The 17,798-nt window shown below is 36.7% G+C and overlaps 1 protein-coding gene across 1 annotated transcript in view; it reads right to left on the reverse strand.

Moving 5' to 3' along the window:
* Positions 1-17,798, reverse strand: part of ALDH1A1 (aldehyde dehydrogenase 1 family member A1) — a 55,258-nt gene that overhangs the window by 11,902 nt on the left and 25,558 nt on the right. The window contains exons 3-9 of the mRNA XM_036856601.1: positions 16,484-16,624; positions 14,276-14,405; positions 12,624-12,685; positions 10,963-11,091; positions 9,231-9,344; positions 4,513-4,615; positions 2,753-2,937 (exon numbers count right to left, since the gene is read on the reverse strand). Coding sequence (XP_036712496.1) covers positions 2,753-2,937; positions 4,513-4,615; positions 9,231-9,344; positions 10,963-11,091; positions 12,624-12,685; positions 14,276-14,405; positions 16,484-16,624 — 864 coding nt within the window. The remainder of the gene's footprint in view (positions 1-2,752; positions 2,938-4,512; positions 4,616-9,230; positions 9,345-10,962; positions 11,092-12,623; positions 12,686-14,275; positions 14,406-16,483; positions 16,625-17,798) is intronic.

Below are 17,798 nucleotides of genomic sequence, written 5' to 3' on the forward strand. Positions count from 1 at the left end.
CATTAAGTTAAATATTCAACCAAAACAGCTGACAGAGGCTCAGATTTATTGTTGGGTATATTTTATCTCAAGACTTTTCTGGAAAGAAACCTTGAAGATAAATATTTGTATTTAGTGTTTGTTTCACAGCCATGTAAGAGAAGTGTATTGGCACTGCAAACATGTGTAAACCTTTTCACACACCTGTCATTTATTTACAGGAAGAAATGTCTGTTAATCATCAACCACACTTACCTGGAAACTGTAATCCTAAATGAAATTAAAAGGTGAAAGAAGAAAAAGAAAACTTTGATACTGGGTTAATTAGACATGGCAGTTGGAAAGCAGATGCTTTGTGACTTTAGGAAGATTCCTCGACCTCTGCTTCTCTTCATCCTGACCATCCCCTTGTGGCAGGGTCCATGCTGACCACAGCCTGGTTATCCCACCCAGTTTAGGTCCCCCTGGGGCAGTGAGTAGGTCTGGTTCTAATTTCTGACCTGTCCTGATTGTTGCCAACCTGCTTTGTTAAATGGACCACATCTAAATATATTACAAGAACTACAGAACTTAAATGGTTTATTTTTACAAGGAAAAGAATGACTACAGAGTTCTAGCTGGGAACATCAGGAGTCCATACCTCTCCTCCATGCACTGGAATTGGGACTACCTGTTGCCTCAGTCCCTATTTGGGGGGGGTTGAAGGATTGGGTGATTCTTGGACTCCAAACCACTGGTGAAGACTGCCTTGTCTCAGATGTGGCTAGGGTTAGGTTTTAAAGGAAAAACATTGGAGATCCTGGAGTTAAGGTGTGAGCCTCTTGTCAATTTGCCTTGACTCTTCTGACTACTTAAAAACTGTTGTTCTTTATCGTCCTCTTTGACTCTGCAATCTCCCCTATCTTCTAAATCCCAGGAAAAGTTTTCAAAGTTCTCACTGCACACAGTCCAGCTCCATATCCAATTAGATTAAATACTATTTACACATATAACAAATTCTTCCTTGGTAAAGTCCTTTTCCAATCTGATTTCAAAGACCAAAATATACATTTCCTTAAAAAGTTGGAAATAATCAGTATTTTCATTTGAAAAAGAAGTTATGATATCCACATATATATATAATTTTATATTATAAATTAGAATATATATTAAAGCTTAGTAAATGAGTGTCTCTTTCCATAAGCTCTTTCTTATAACAACAAATGAGTATTTCAAAGGGTAAAGAAGCTTCAGGGGCTTTTCGGTCTTTTACTCCTCAAAGTCCCAACGTATCTACTTTTTCTACTTATTCAGTGCAACCTGTGACAAAAATGTTTTCAATTATAAAGTTTAAATTATTATGTTAAGTAGTTAGATTACTGGATTATTTACTTAAGAACCCTATGAATGGAAATTTTCTTAAAATGAAGTGTTCTAGCTCAATTTTTGAGCCTCCGGTTGAATTGTGCAGATCCCCTGATGGGGGAAAATATTGCCCAACAATGTTTAATATTAAGTATCTTCTCTTCCCTTCCTCTCTCTTCTTCTTTTCTTTCCTCTTCACATATATATTTCTTTTTATCTATCTATCTATCAAGCTATCTATCTATCATCTATCTTATGTCTGTTTGATAGATGTGTATCGCAAATGGGAAATGTGTTTACTTTTACATAGATAGATAAATAGACAGATTGATATTTAGAGAAAGAAACAATCACAGCTAAAACCTTAGAATCCCATCCTTTTTTAGAATGGGAGACCAAGTCAAAATTGAATTTAATACATGTCTTGGCATCCATTTGGAAAGTTACCCAATATGATCAAAATTAGCAACTACTTCTATGTAGTTACTAAACACAAAGATAAATACAAAATATAACAAGATTAGACTTAACAAAATGTTTTACTTCATTTACCAATTAAGTTATTTTAGGGCTTTTAGATTTCAATATTTGGTATTGCCTAAGTCCTAAAATTTTCTTACTTGGGTATCTTGGCCTGAGCAGGAAAATCCAAGACAGCCTTTTAACTTTCTAGACTGTAAGCTCTATGAGATCAGGTAGAAACTCTGCTCTGGATCAAGACCTCAAAGGGCAGGAGTAAATTTAGAACCAAAGGTCCAGGAGCTTGAAAGCAGACAATGAACAGAGAGCTGTGTAACGAAGAGGGAAGGGTGAGCTTTGGATAAGAGAGACACTCTCGTTGACAATGGTTCTAAGCAGACAGAAGAAAATGGGAACCCTTGGGGATAACTGAGCTTTAACAACTAAAATGGGAAGTTTGCCACAAAGCCAGGAACTCGGGACTTTTTAGGACACTCATGCTATCTTTAGAAGGTCAGAGTAACTAAAGACTTTGGAGAGAATTTATAGAGGTGTGCCAGCTGCCTGTATCTGGGGATGGAAGCCGAGAAAAAGGATTGATGCTGAGGAAAGAATAAATGATAGGATTGTATAAGAACTTCCAAGTGGATAGGAACTGTAAATAGGGATTCAGAGGTGTACAGATTGAGGAAAACAAATTTACAGCATTTGTTATGTTTCCTCACATCTTTAATTTCCAACATATCTCTTCAACTGTTTCTGGATGTGATAACCGGGCAACACAAAACCAGGATACTTTCTTTACCATTGGGAGTTAGATTCATTATTTTTTTAATCACCAAACTGATACAGTATTGTCACCTGGGAAGATATGTGAATGGGAAGTAATCGTATTCAAGTAAAACCAGGTCTAGAGAAGATGCTTTATTCTTGTGCCTGGTGAACGCTGTTCCGTCTATTTTACACTCACCTGAGGGCCTTGACTGACGCCTGGGGTTAGAGGATTTCCAAGAACATACTTTCTAGCCTGCTCAACACTCTTTCGAACAAACTCATCATAAATGGATTCTTCTACAAAGAGCCGGGATGCAGCTATACAACATTGGCCCTGGTGGTAGAATACCCCGTGGTGTGCAAATGCGACAGCACTGTCCACTGCAAAGAAGACATTCATGTTAAAGAAGAGATGTTTTCTAAAGATTATATATGTTTATACATCTTTCTCAGAGGTGATATGGTGGTATAAAAAAATCGGGAGTCATATAGTCATAGATTCAGTATATTCTACCTCATCAGCCAGGTGACACAGTAACCTTTCTGATCCTTTATTTGCTACTAAAATGATAGTAAAAATAGTAGACTCTGAAATAATAGTGGTTATTAATACAACTTTAATATGCGCAATTCCAAGAATGTGGAAACTATCCTAAGATCAAATCTCACTGCAAGTGATTTTTATAAATATCTCCATTTATAATTAGACGACTGTGAATATTTCTTTCAGGCCTCAGGTTTTAACTAATGACAAAGAAAATATAAAATATCCATTACATTAAATAAGAATTTAAAAACATCCTTAGATACCCTAATCAATAGAAAAAGTGATATTTCTGAAAACAAAAAACCCATAAAACCCCCCAAAACCCCCAAACAACTAATATTCAGAATTTCCCACCACCTTACAACCCTATTCTATGAAAAAATTTTTCCAAATTTATGTAAAGTGTGCCATGTTATTTCATATATGCCTATAAATTCTTCTTATCTGTTTATTTGAGATGGTTGCGTGGGTCTTAAAAAGAGGAAATAGTTTGCTTCATTAGTAGATCCTAAACAACCAGAAGAAAGTTTTCTTTGCATTTTAATTTTCTAAATGCAGAAGATTTAATTTAACATTGTAGCAATTGGATATTGTTATCTTTACTTTGTGAACTAATTACATCCGCTTAGTTGTAGTGAAAGCAGTTTACAGGAAGATTTGGTAAAATCAGAAATCTTGTCATGTCTGTAGAATGTATAAGATAGTGTGCTCTAAAAAGCTTCAGGTAAGATCACAATAACAACATAAGTCATCTGTGTTGCTTGCCTCAGACCAATAACGCAGCTCTTAAAGAGACAGATGAACGTTTGACCTTATTTTTCTGCTGGAAATAATTGTGGGATTCTACTTGATAATATAATCAGGATGAACCTAGGATATTGTATAATGGAGTCACATCATAATTAGAGATTTAATATATATAAATTCAACTACACCTGCTAGAAAAAAATGAGAGAAATTACTTAAATAGTAGGCATCCTTTTCCTCTGGCCATTTTATTCAATGAGCGTGTGACCCAGAGAGAAGGGAGACGACAAATGTGCAACTTGCTGTCTCTCCAGCTGGTCTCAGTCCAGCGTATCTGAGGGTATCTCACCATGCTTAAGGTGATGCTAATATTTAAAGGTATGGAATTAAGAATATACATTATGGCCCCTAAATGCAAAATAGTTAGTTTCTCTAGAGTTCAGCTGAGGAAATAGCAATCTATTCCAAACCAAGAAATTGTGTCTGTGTTGGACTTATCTAGGCGTTATAACTTTAGGACAATTTAAGAGATTTTTAAGAGTAATTTTGGACTCTGGTTAATGCCTTACACTTTGACGTTAGAAGCAAACCCTTCACTGTATGGCACTACCAGACACCAAAAAAGAGAAGGGTGAGAAGCGAGCAGAGTGGCTTTTACTCACGGTCGGCATCAGCAAACACAATGCAGGGACTTTTTCCTCCGAGTTCCAGGGTCACCCTCTTCAGATTGCTTTTCCCAGCAGCTTCTTTGATCATTTTGCCAACCTGAAATGGAGCATTACAAAGGAGGAGGCTTAATCTGCTCTCATGAAGGCAGGTTTCTTCAGCAATTTAAATTTATATGATGTTTGTGCCACAGTTACGTTTCATTAGGGAGAAATGGCATTTTTCCAGATTTGGCACTTTCAGATACCAAAGACTCCTCCATCCAAGCATAAACATATGATGGATCATGAAAACAGATATATTGAACATGATAGCTGATCTCGATGTACATGATCTTGATGTACATGGCCAGACAGGTTATTTTTCATTTTAATCAGAACTTCATCTTTCTTCTGATCAGTCTGACATATCATGATCCAACCATAATTTATCTATTTTGACTTTTCATCCCTCTGTTGAAATCCAGAAAACTCTATCCAGACAAAGTGGCGTATTTACCAGCCTCGAATCTCTCTCTGCTTCTCATTTATAATGAGACCCAAAGGTCTTACCAAAGGCCGTGGGTCTCTGCAGAGGAGCCATGACCTGGAAGTACTCCAACTGCCTGGGGAATCCACAGTCCTCAGGCCACTCAGCAAGCCCCCGACTTGGGCTGCCTCCAATCCTACCCTTCCTTAGGGTCCAGCTTGTATCTTAGCTCCTCTTTGAAGCCATCCATGATGACTCAAGGTGAATGTGACCGTTTCTTTCTCTGATCTCCAATAAGTGCCCTCATGAGGACTCGTTTCAGAGTTTCTCTTGGATTGTATTATTTGTATAAATATCAGTTTCCCAAACAGATGTTGCCTCCCTGGTAGCAGTGACAATGTCCTATCATTGCATACCTTTTCTCAGCACTATCTGTCAGAGTGGGCTCACTTAACTATTGATTAACTGATATCCCCTCTCCCCCATGTCTCTCGCTCTCACTTTCCCTCTTTCTCATGCTGTCCTCCACACCTTTGAACAGTGGAGTTAGGAGAAAGAAATTGGGTCTGTGTTCTGTGCTGCTACTTCAGTTAGCTGGAATCCTACTGTTTTGTTTTGTTTTTTTTTTCTTATTAATGCTAGTGGCCTCTCTTCAGAGAAAGAGTTTTCATTTTTTTTCTTTATGGATCACTTCCTATGAAGATTAGTTTCTGCAGTTCTTTATATTTTTCTCATTTCTAAAATCTGGCCTGTTTTATAATTATTTCTTCTTTCTTTCGTTCTTTCTTTAATATAACTATTTCTTCCTTATTATTTTTTATTGAAGTCTTAGTACACTAAAAGGATCTTTTCTTTTTACAAGATGATTCATTTTATCTTGCTTCTTTTATTCTCTGGATTTCTTTTCTTCCTCAACACATCAGATTTTAAGAAAAAGTTTCTATCTCAAACTGAATAAAAGTTAAGTAGACGCTTGCTGAATGTGTGTTTAAATTTTGACTGTTGAACCGACTACTACTGTGCATTACAGAGTAGAGCATTAATTAATCTGCTAATGTTTTCATCTTATTTAAAATCTTCATGCACTAAATCAAACCCTTAAATGTAGGTTAATAAAAATAAACTAAAAGTAGACTGGCAATGGAGAAACCTGTTTGAAATTTCTCTTATATCCCGTTTTGGTTCCACAACATATTTCTTATGACCACTTTCAAAAATTGAGTTTTCTTTTTTTTTTTTTTTTTTTAAAGTTGGCAGTTAAAAAAAAAAAAAATTTTATTTATTTATTTTTGGCTGTGTTGGGTCTTCGTTTCTGTGCAAGGGCTTTCTCTAGTTGTGGCAAGCGGGGGCCACTCTTCATCGCGGTGCGCGGGCCTCTCACTATCACGGCCTCTCTTGTTGCGGAGCACAGGCTCCAGATGGCGCGGGCTCAGTAGTTGTGGCTCACAGGCCTAGTTGCTCCGCGACATGTGGGATCTTCCCAGACCAGGGCTCGAACCCGTGTCCCCTGCATTAGCAGGCAGATTCTCAACCACTGCGCCACCAGGGAAGCCCCAAATTGAGTTTTCAGTTGAGGTGATTAAGAATTTTGTATTTTCTAGACAATAATCTTTGCCTTTCTCCCTTTGAATTCTCCAAATTCTTTCTCTGCATCTTTCTTTTATTTTCTGAGGGTTTTTGGAGGGTTTTTTTTGTTTTTTATTTTTGTTTTTAGCTTAGAAAGATTTGCTGGAGAAACTTTATTAAAGCAGATAATTTTTGTCTTGGGGAAGGGAGTAAGATCAGAGGCATTTTTCTAAAAGCTACAAATGTCAAAAGAACTAGCATGAAGAATGGTTAGAAGTATGAGTGAGAAAGAAAGGTTACACTTTTACTTTGTGCAATTTCAGATGGCAAATAAAAGGTTTGTTTGAGTTTTCCCAAAGGTCTAGCTAAAGTCAAAATAAGGAAACATAAGTTTTTGCCCCATGATTCTGTTCCCTCACTTAGAAAAAAGTAAAATGTCATTTTTTTCTCAAAAAGGTCTACAATGAAGAGAGGATAAGCACTATTTAGACTATGGTAAAAAGTATGTTCCATGATATTATGGCGTTGCCCTTGTGGGGCAGAAGTAGCAAATGCTCATAAAAATGTTCTAACTTAGCACATCCTGCACAGCGTGGGTTGGATTCTGTTTTAAATGAATCTAATGGGACATTAAAATTCTTACCTTGCCAGAAACATTTTTATAATGAGCATGACTGCTACAATGGACCACAAAAACATAAAATCCATGGTTTGCCTCTTTCATGGCATTTGGCAAGTTCACTACTATCTGCAAAGCAACGAACTTGAAGCTAAAAGAGGACCCAGAAAGACTGATTTTTCTGTGTGGCTTCTAAAATCATCTTAGTCACACTTAATTCTTTAATACTCAATCAGAAGTAGTTACTGTACTGGTTTCTGGAGATGAGAATGAATAAGATAGTCTTTGAGGATAGTCAGCAAAAGGGAGAGAGATACATAACAAAGCAAGGAGCACGTGCTATCATAATTATATATCAAGGACAATGGGGGCACAGATGGAAAGTTTTTAAATTCAGGATGCTCCTGGGACTGCGGAGAAAGCCATAGAGGGCATGTGATGGGAGCCGCATTATAGTAGGTGTGGCCACGCATGAGCAAAAGCCTGCAGGGATGAAAAGATGCATGGAGTAATCAGGAAGTGATGGGGCAGCGATGAAGAAATATTATGTGGAGAAGGGACCTCTTCCCTCACACCTTATGAACTAGTGTGAGAAATTAAAGAGTGAGGGAAGGAACAAGAGAATGGAAATGACTCTAGAACACACAATAATCATGCCATTTAGTGACTACTCTGTAGGATGCTAAATGTTTTACTACTCATTAGCTTATTCAGTTTTATTTGGTACAACTCAATAAAGTAGATATTATTCCCATTTTACATATGAAGAAACTCAAGTTTAGTAAGGATACTTAACTTTTGGAAGACATACTGCTAGGAGGGGTAGACTTAGAATTTGAACTTAGATGTTTCCTAGTCTTCTCATATCAAAGTTTTTGGGGGGAGGGGGCAGGTAAAGTACCCTAAAGTGCTGTAGGGGTTCAGGGATGAGCCAAGACAAGCAGGCAGTGATGCAGAGATGGCATCGTGGAACAGTAGCCTCTGGCTCAGATAAACTAGAGAAGTGTGTGGGATCTAGAGCAGAAGCTGTACATGGCGCCCCTGTTGGGCAAGGTCTACAGTGCTAGGCTGAGGAATTTGTACCTTCCTGCTTTACCTCCTCTGCTGTGATTTCAACCTGTGACTTCATCATTTTTTAGTTTATTGCTATGTCTTGACCATTACCAATTGTTTTGTCCACAGACTCCTGATTGAATAATTGGTTTTCCCCTACCTCAATTAGGAGTTTGTAGAATGTAAACTTTTTCTATTCTATGTCTATAAAAAACAAGAAAAAATTACATATTGATTTATCTAGTTTAAAAAAGATCAAGAAAAATAAAATTTGATTTTCTATCATTTTAGTTCTCTATGTAAACTTTTCTTTATATTGGAGTGGCTAATTAGGAGTATAAAATAATCAAATTAGCCTTTCCATGCTATCTGGAATGTCCTTCCTGTTTCTCTCTCCAGAAAGTTAAAAAAGTAACCATTTTCAACACCCAGAGCATTTGGAGGGCATTTAGCGTCCCTCCTCTCCCCCATCCCTCTCCTCTGAAGTGCCCACGGCTGGGGTCCTGTTCTTTAATCTTCTGGGTAGCCAAGCTGGAGCTACTGAGGCAGAAAAGTTAGGTCGGATCCGGGAAGCTGAGCTGCTGACTCCTTTTCAGAATGTTCAGGGAAGAGAGAGCCCCAAATAAGGAGCTAAGGGTGAGGCTCTGCTCTTTGACTTCCCTAATCTACAGGATAAAATTACAATTCATTCATACAAATCACTGTGGCCTAATTTATATTTTTTATCATAAACCTTACTAATCATACGACAACGTCTAATCAGCCATATTTCTCGTCAGAGAAAGTAATAACATACTAAAAACAGTTTACTCCAGTCCTTCTGCTTTTGTAATAGGTATTTCGTTTCATCTCAACGACATCTGCTTATGTTCTATAAACATGTGTGAAGGCTAGAATAAGGAACAAATCATTAAAAGAACTTTTGTTTTAGGGAAATGTCAGCTTAAAAACAGTAACATAAAACATGCTTCCGACTGCTTCACTACTGGCCTGAGTAAATGATGTTACCTGTGTTGATCCTGTGAAGGCCACTTTGTCTACATCCATGTGAGAAGAAATGGCCGCCCCTGCAGTAGGCCCATAACCAGGGACAATATTCACTACTCCAGGAGGAAACCCTGCCTGAAAGATAACAAGTAAAATAGTTAGAACAGAACTGATCATTTAATTCTACAGAAAAAAGAGGAGAGTATGGGATCAAAGCTGCCTCTTTATGCTAATCTTATGAGTTTCTCTACAAAGAAAGATTCATGTAGGTGGTTTTATTATTATTATTCTTATTTCATTGTTTAGCCCACTTAAAATAACCTCAAGGGCTGCATTATTGAGGGACTATTTCTCCTCAGAGTAAGTCCATCTTTGACTTTCATGGATCATTGCTCCAATGATGGCTGTCTCAAATTTTATAATAGTAACTCAAAAAGATAGTGTGTGTAAAAGTGGTTGGTAAATTACTCACAAAGAAGGAAAACAATGTGTTTATTATCCATTCAGCAAAAATAAGAAGCTAAAGGGATCTTAACATTTTTAGTTTCTACCTGTTGATTGATCAGGGCATACCAACTAGGTTGCAAATTCCTATCAGCATTATTTAATCAGAAAAATATTAGGTTAAAAATGGTCATCCCATTCATGATCAAGCTTCACAGATTGATTCCAATCCCAATTAAAGAATTATCAAGTATAGAGCAGTGTGGCAACTGAAACAACACATTGAAATTTCATGTTATTTGCATCAACATGTCTCATTTTGACATCTCTTTTGCCTACTTTTAATTTGAAGTGAAGAATATTTTTAAGATATGGATTCAGATTTCCTGAATTTTAAATTTCTAGGGACTAAAGCTTATTTTTAAAATATTGGTATGATATAAAGGACAATAACTTGTCTGCAAGAAAAAATATATTAAAACAATCTAGATAGTTGATGAAAATAAATTTTATGTGCTCTTTTGTCAGTTTTTGAGCAGGAAGGTAAATGCAGAGAAAACCGTAATAGAAAAGAGAATATAAAGGTATTCCCTCATGGGTGAATGAGTTTAGAAATAATGTAGCCCAATACCACAAGCAAGCATATTAGCTCAGAAGCCTCCAACCTTCAGATAGACTAGTTTAAACAAATTTGTAGAATTTCCAGGCTGTTGCAGTTATATAGCAACTTACAGTTCAACATTTGAAAGAAAATCATAGCAATTTCAACATGAACTTGCATTCATGGGTGTTGGGCAAAAGAAATAAAAGAAGTGATCATAAGGTGGCAGTTGGACATGAAGCTTTTGGTCTGGCTTCCTGTCCTGCTTTGGGCAGAGGTTCATTTGGTTTGACTGCCAAAAGTCCCTGCCAGCAGCTATGCTTAATGCATCCCCACTGGACAGGAGCCATTGGCAGATAATGTAGTTTACAGTAGCAACAAATGAAGTCTTCCTACTGTAAATCAGGACTCCTGAGTTCTTGCACATACTTTTTTTTTTAAAGATATTTGAAATACAACTTTATTCTGATTCTAAACGAAAAGAAATGGGAATGACAGTAACAAACAAGATTCCACCTCTCAGTATCGTGATGTGACTGTAGCAGTCTTATATTTGAAACTCAAGGAGGAAACAACTGTGTTCCAAAACAGCTAAATATGCAGGTCGAAAAAATAAAGGGTTTTTTTTTAACTGCCACATTCACTCCATAGCCCATCCATCTCCTTCAGCATCCAAAGATTAAACACATTTTGATTTAGGAAACGTACCTCTTTTATTAAAGATGCCATGTGAAGAGCAGTCAGAGGGGTTTGCTCTGCTGGTTTCACAACCACTGTGTTTCCGCAGCTGAGGGCAGGCCCTATCTTCCAAATGAGCATGACCAATGGGAAATTCCACTAGAAAGCAATATATAACAATAGATTCTTTGTATTGCTGAAAGCCACATTTGCTAATCTAACTTCCACATTATACACTCCCTGTAGATGTTAAACAAGAATTGTAGTAGTTTTGTTTAATCATCTGGTATATTCTAATTAAGTTCATTGCTCAAAGCAACTCATAAATGCTAAAAAAAAAACCAAACCTCCAAATAAACTAGATACAGGAAGAGAGCAGGAGAAAGTCATAAAATTTTATCAAGTGCTGTTATTTTGAGTTCTTTTTCTACCAGGAAAAAAAATCACTGCATGGTTTAGAAATCAAGCCTTACTATTAAATATACTGTAAGTTACCTGTAAGGGTTTAAAAAGTGTAATTATTCCTCCCTCCCTATAGGGCTTTAAATGTAACCATTTACCCAATAATAATATTTAGTAGTATTTAATTCCAAGACAAATATCTTGCTAAAGACAAAGAAGTCTAGGGTCTGGAGGCTGACAGCTTGGTTCACATCTCAGCTCAATCGCTGAGCAGTCATGTGAATTCAGACAAGTTATATGCACTTTCATCATCTATAAGTGCTGAAAACAGTCCTCTCTACTTCAGAAGGTTGTCCTGAGGATTCATAGAGAAAGTGGGCCAAATGTTTAATGCAGTGAATTGTTCATCACAGGCATACAGTAAAAATTAACAATTCTTAGTATTCAGGATTATGTAGTTTTTATGGGTTTTATTGGGATTTTTGAACTAATGAGCAATTTCATTCAAAATGTTAATATGTGTACATTTCAATCTCATTGGAGCAGAAGGTAAGTCATTGCCACTTCCTCATCTAAGAACATCAGGACATTTTATCATCTTTTTGTTTGGCCTTTTTGGCCTTTCTGAATATGTCAGTCAAAGTGAAATCATTGATAGTCTCCTATTTGTTGGACATAAAAGGAAATCTTCATCTGCTTAAAATGGTACTTTCTCAAAGAGGAATGTGGAGTATCAAAGCCTCTTATCTGAAGGTAGGATATATTCCATACTGTGCTCCAAATGCCTCTGGCACAGTTTCTTCCATTTAGTTAAGAAATTTCATTCAATTTGAACACTCTGGTTGCTCCTCTTCTCTATGTTGAGAAGTGCCAATGAGGATATATTGATAGAAAGTGTTGGAGAGTGGTCGGCCATACTACACTTCACTGAAATGCTTGGCGTCTTGCACGATGACCACTTTGCTATGTACATGTAAAGCATGGGTCTTAAACAGAGTGCACAATACATCTTTTTAAAAACAAACCATAGAGTAAAAGGTTAAGGTTTGGTGATGCTGTATATGGAAACACACTCAAGAGATATGCCAGAATATAGATAGGTTTCCGGACTACTGGTTCGTATCCAAAGGGTACAGCCACAGAGAGACCCAAGTTCAACAATTACTATATTTGCTCCACATTTAGCAAATATCTAAGCATTCATTTGTGCCCAAGAAATCTTCATTAACAAATGAAATAGAATTAGAACTCACTTTTTTTTGACTGAAAATTATATGAGAACAACTTACAGGAATGATTTGGCCACACACACCAATAGGCTCATTTCTTGTATAAGTAAAAAAGTTTCCATCTGAAAAATAAAACACACAATCATTTATAGACAAATGTGCTTGATATTCACAGAATGGTGGTTTGGGGCTGATATGAGAGGAAGGTATAGACAATAATTTAAAAAAAAGAAAGAGAGAACATATCTCTGCCTATTTACAAAATGAAAAACTGAGCCCTCAAATAGTAATTTGAAATGAGAGGAACCATAAAACTGAGTTAGGTCAAAGCAAAGATGCACAATTGGAAAAGATCTGAACAATATTTATTCTATCTCTGATCCTATAGGAGGGCTACTTTCTAAATCATACTTGTTCTCAGTTTCCTTTCTTTCATGATAAAGGAAATGAAAGGTGTGTAACTAAGAAAGAAACTGTTAGAGTTCTGTTTCTGACAGCTCTGAGTTCTACCAGTAATTTTTTAAGTGCATAATATAATTTTAAAAATGGTAAAATTAAAATATAGTAGAATTAAAAAATATCTCCCTGTGAGTGACAAGCCTTTCCTACTGGCTTGTTCTAAAAAGTCCTCTTCTTTTTGCCTACCAAACAATAAAAGCAAGCTCTCTTATTCTATGAAAAAAAAATGCCAGATGTAAAGGACATTTCCATCTGGATTTGATTGATTCATATGCCTCAAAGTTTGATGTGGTCATCCTCAGGTTGCACTGTGCTTTGTGTTTGTTCTAGTTCCCACAAAAGCTTCCTGGCTATCATAGCAAGAAGGCTACTTATCAAGATCTATTTGTACTTTAAACGGTTTCTCCCATTTTATCAAAGGGTAAAGTAAAAGTTTCTGAAATAGCCACAGTTCTTGGTCCCATCATGGTCTCACTCTCCCCTTTCCACTTCCTGGCTCTCACTTCTGACCAGCGGGATGCTCCAGTTAGATGGGAAATGCACTTCAGGGCCAGTCCTGGAGGGTGTTGTATTTCCATAGTCAATACGTTTATATGAATTAAATTCTACTTGTAATGTTTTCCAACTCGATGCCTTTTCATATTCCTATCCCATTATGTGCATGCTCTATTAAAATACTAAAATGCATACACATTCACTCACACAAATTCTTAAGCTATAAACACAGACCCTTCTTTTTTCGAAACTATTTGAAACAAATCAATGTGAATTAGTTTGTTTAATTAGTCTGCTCTAACTATACTGAGTTAGACCAGGCACAGATGACCATAGCTGACTCATACTGGAACATACAAAGAGGCTTAAATAATTACATTATAGAAAGGGTATAAATGTCACCATTGGAATAAAACCCAAATAAATAATTTCAGAGGCCAGCTCTGAAAAGTTTGAGTCCTTAGAGAGACAACTGCTTAAATCAGTAATTGTGGGCATATGAATGTTCTTACTTTAATATTTTCTAAAGTATCTATAGTGTTGTCTTCTGCATAATTATGTTGAAACAATTTTAGAACGCATATGATGAATCTTAGCAGAACGTCCAGGTTCAGAACTGCATTGTCTCAAAGTCAAGAAGAAAATAATTCTGCCCTACTTGGTTGACATCTTTAAAAGGGAGAGTTTGGAATTTTTCATCTCTACAATAATCTCCTCACCCCTACCGTCACCCATGGTGGTTTCCCAAAGCTACTTACCAATGGGTATCGTGCGGCCCTGGATCTTGTCAGCCCAGCCTGCACAGTAGCGTAATGTTTTTATACAGCCTCCTAAATCCATCAGATATGCATTGGAAAATAGTTTTCCACCATTCATTGACTCCATTGTCTGAAAAAGAGATCACACCCCAAATCTAAACTTCCACAGAAATTTTAGATTAAAAAAATAGTCAATATTTTGAGTAATCGTGTGCTAGAGAATTTTGAAAATACTAGAAGAAATCCTGTAAGCAATCTTTTGTAACCTCCTCTTTTTAAAAAGGAGACTAAAAAAAGAGTTAAAAGGACTTGCTTAAGATCATACTTGCTTAAGGACATAGCAAGATCTGGGTAGAAAAGGTAGTGAGATTCTGGTTTCTAAACCTTAGTGCCCTTCTATCTCATTCTGAACGTCCCCCAGTGAACCAACTTTCTAGGAACTGGTCACAATTTGATATACACACAGTTTGTGAGAGTGGCACTTAGTCTCCTTAGATCAGAGTTCCAACAAGATTTCACTTATTGTATGATACAACTGTGGGTGACAATTTACTGTCAGTGACCATTAATAATGCCTCAATAATCATTTTTAATTTTTACATCCCATCTGGATATTCACACAAACTTAAGTAACCCCTGGATTTTTTTTTAATCCATGAGTTTTCTTCAACAAAATTTTAAATTGTGAAACTCTGAGTTTTGCCACTAATATCAAAATTATTGTTTGAATGGTCAGGCTGTAAAGTTCAACATTTTCTAGTCTAGTGCCCTAATGGTTTTAGGATGACATATCTCTTCTTTTCCTCCTTTTCTTAAGCAGAACTGTAAAGACTTTGGGGTGTAATGTTTTGCTGGGGCAGGAGTGTACAGGTGATAAACTCTTAAATCAGTTCCTTATCTGTTGTACAGTCTTCTCTCTCTGCATTATATTGTATGCTACCTCAAAACTTAATCAAACATGATTTTTGTATGCTTACTCTTTTTTCCCCCCTTACGATCTTATACTGACAGAGGCAGTCAACATTCTGTAATTCACAGATCGGATAAATTAGGGAAGGCAAGTTTTAACAAATTCTGCTTTCTTCCTGCAGGATGTTTTGGTTACTGTTGTTGTATTGCGTATAACTTCTAATTCCGTATTTTTACATACTTTGAATTATGCTGAATCTTTGATTGGATAATAAATGGCCCTTTGATTAACTATAATTGCTAATGTTGATTTTAAAAAACATAAGCCTTTTTGTTGCCGCCAGTTAAGATTCTAAAGGTAGTAAAAACTTAATCTGAAATCTGATGTTGCTGTTGCTTTGTGTTAAATTGGCTTCTCGAGAGGAAAAAACAAGGAAACACCTCCCCCACCCATTTTATGTGCTGATTCATATAACTGCTGAAATGTGTTTTAAAAAGCAGTATACATAAAAATAACATTTTTATAAACACATGAATGGATTTTTCTTTATTATTCGCTCTTTCACCTATAAAAAGAACATAATTTATTCAAGACCATTGTGAACATGTACATTTCAGGAAAGGAAAAAGTGGCCATTTATTAACTGTCTTGGTGGGCTAGATTATGGAGAAATAAGGTTTACTTTAAAGAAATATCCTGGGCACCTTTAACAAACTCCATGAGATTTTTTCACTCAAGGAGTTCAGTGGTCAAGTAAGTTCAAGAAAACCGGTATATTATTCTAGGATCTTCATGCTGCATGTGACCTTATTTTATAAAGGCTCAGAAATTCTACAGTAAAGGAAAGAAACTTGTTTAATTTGATTTAACTCAGGGTCTGCCCTGGTGGCGCAGTTGTTAAGACTCCACGCTCCCATTGCAGGGCGCCTGCGTTTGATTCCTGGTCAGGGAACTAGATCCCACATGCATGCCACAACTAAGGAGCCCGCCTGCCACAACTAAGACCCAGTGCAACTAACTAACTAACTAAATAAGTAAATAAAGCAAAAAAACCCAGTGTTTAGACTGTAGACTCTGTTCTGGGAGTAGACATTAACATAATCTAAAACCAGAGTGCAGATTACTTACTATCTGAGAATAAGCTCAATGGTACCATTCATATACAAGAGCTGGTAGAAGTCTTTTTGTTTTATTTGTAGAGAGTATATAGTGAACACTAAAATCAAAACAACTCACCAATCCAAACAACGAATGCTTTCTAGAGATTTTGAGTTCTGCGCAGTTTGGTTAATACTCACTGCCAGGAGCAGACGATCTCTTTCGATTAAATCAGCCAACTTGTTTATTAGCCGTCCTCTCTCTGAAGCATCCATAGTACGCCATGGAGAGCCAATCTGAAAAGACTGTCTTGCGGCCTTTACTGCTTTGTCAACATCCTCCTGCAAGTCAAAGAATTCAATTCGTGGGCTAAATGTATTAGCAAATCCAGTGGCAATAACCCTATAAAATACACTAAAACTCCTCATAAGCTGTGTCTTCATCAGCTCAATTCCAGCATACTGTACAAACTCAACTACCATATATTGGAATTATACCTGCTGCCTACTCTTTGGAATGATGAGTACCACACACATAGCACATGCTTGACTTCCTAGAAGAGAAATATTATATTTTAATAGTTCCTATCATTGGCGTGCTTACCGTATATCAGATAATGTTCTAATTGCTTTACACCTATTAACTCATTTAATTCTCAATAATTTTATGAGACAGATACGTTCCCCATTTTACAGATGAAGAAACTGATGCAAAGAGAAAGGGAAGATTTGCCCAAGGTCAATAGCTGAAAGTGGCTGAACTGTGTTTTAAAAGGAGCCCAGCTGACTGTAGAGTCTTTGCTCTTCACCACTACATTTTACTGATTTGGTGATTGGTTTGTCAAAAGTTCCAGGGAAAGCTCAAGATCTAAAATAGTGAATATCTTCTTGGATCTCTGGTGACTTTATGGGCTGTGTATTCTCATGAAGAACCTACTGAAGGGTGAATAAGAACTATGTTTTGCTGTTGAAGAGTAAACATTATAAACATGTGCTCATTCCTCTTGTTCAGAGGGAAAAAGGCACAGAGGCAGCGGGTCTGGTATAGAGAAAGGGCGGTATATTACAACCTCTCATTTCCCAACTAGGTACAAAGAGTTCCTTTCAATCCCTAACTAGGTAAGGAAGTCAGTTTCTTATTATTAAGGCACTGCTTAAAATTACATTAATTCAAGCAAAAGTCAAATAATTGAGTAATTTCACACTCAGTCTTCTTGCCTTCACTCATGTGTCCTCACTCACACTCTTTTTTCTGAACTGGTTTATTCCTCCTGTTCTTTCCTAGTCTGCCTCAGTTAAATATTTTGCCTGGCCACTCATTCCCATAGATCTTTGTTCAGATCCCATTTGAGCGCCTATAGAATACATCTACTACAAAAATCACTACCTCTTCCATTACTACTCTATTTGTCTTTTTTCCTTCCTCCATCAAATCAGTTGCAAACACTTTAAAGGCATAGATTTTCCCAATCTTCTTTTGCTTATCAGTCTGGTCACTACATGGAGCTATATAAGC

Source organism: Balaenoptera musculus, chromosome 6 (assembly GCF_009873245.2).
Source record: "Balaenoptera musculus isolate JJ_BM4_2016_0621 chromosome 6, mBalMus1.pri.v3, whole genome shotgun sequence".
NCBI classification, from domain to species: Eukaryota; Metazoa; Chordata; class Mammalia; order Artiodactyla; family Balaenopteridae; genus Balaenoptera; species Balaenoptera musculus.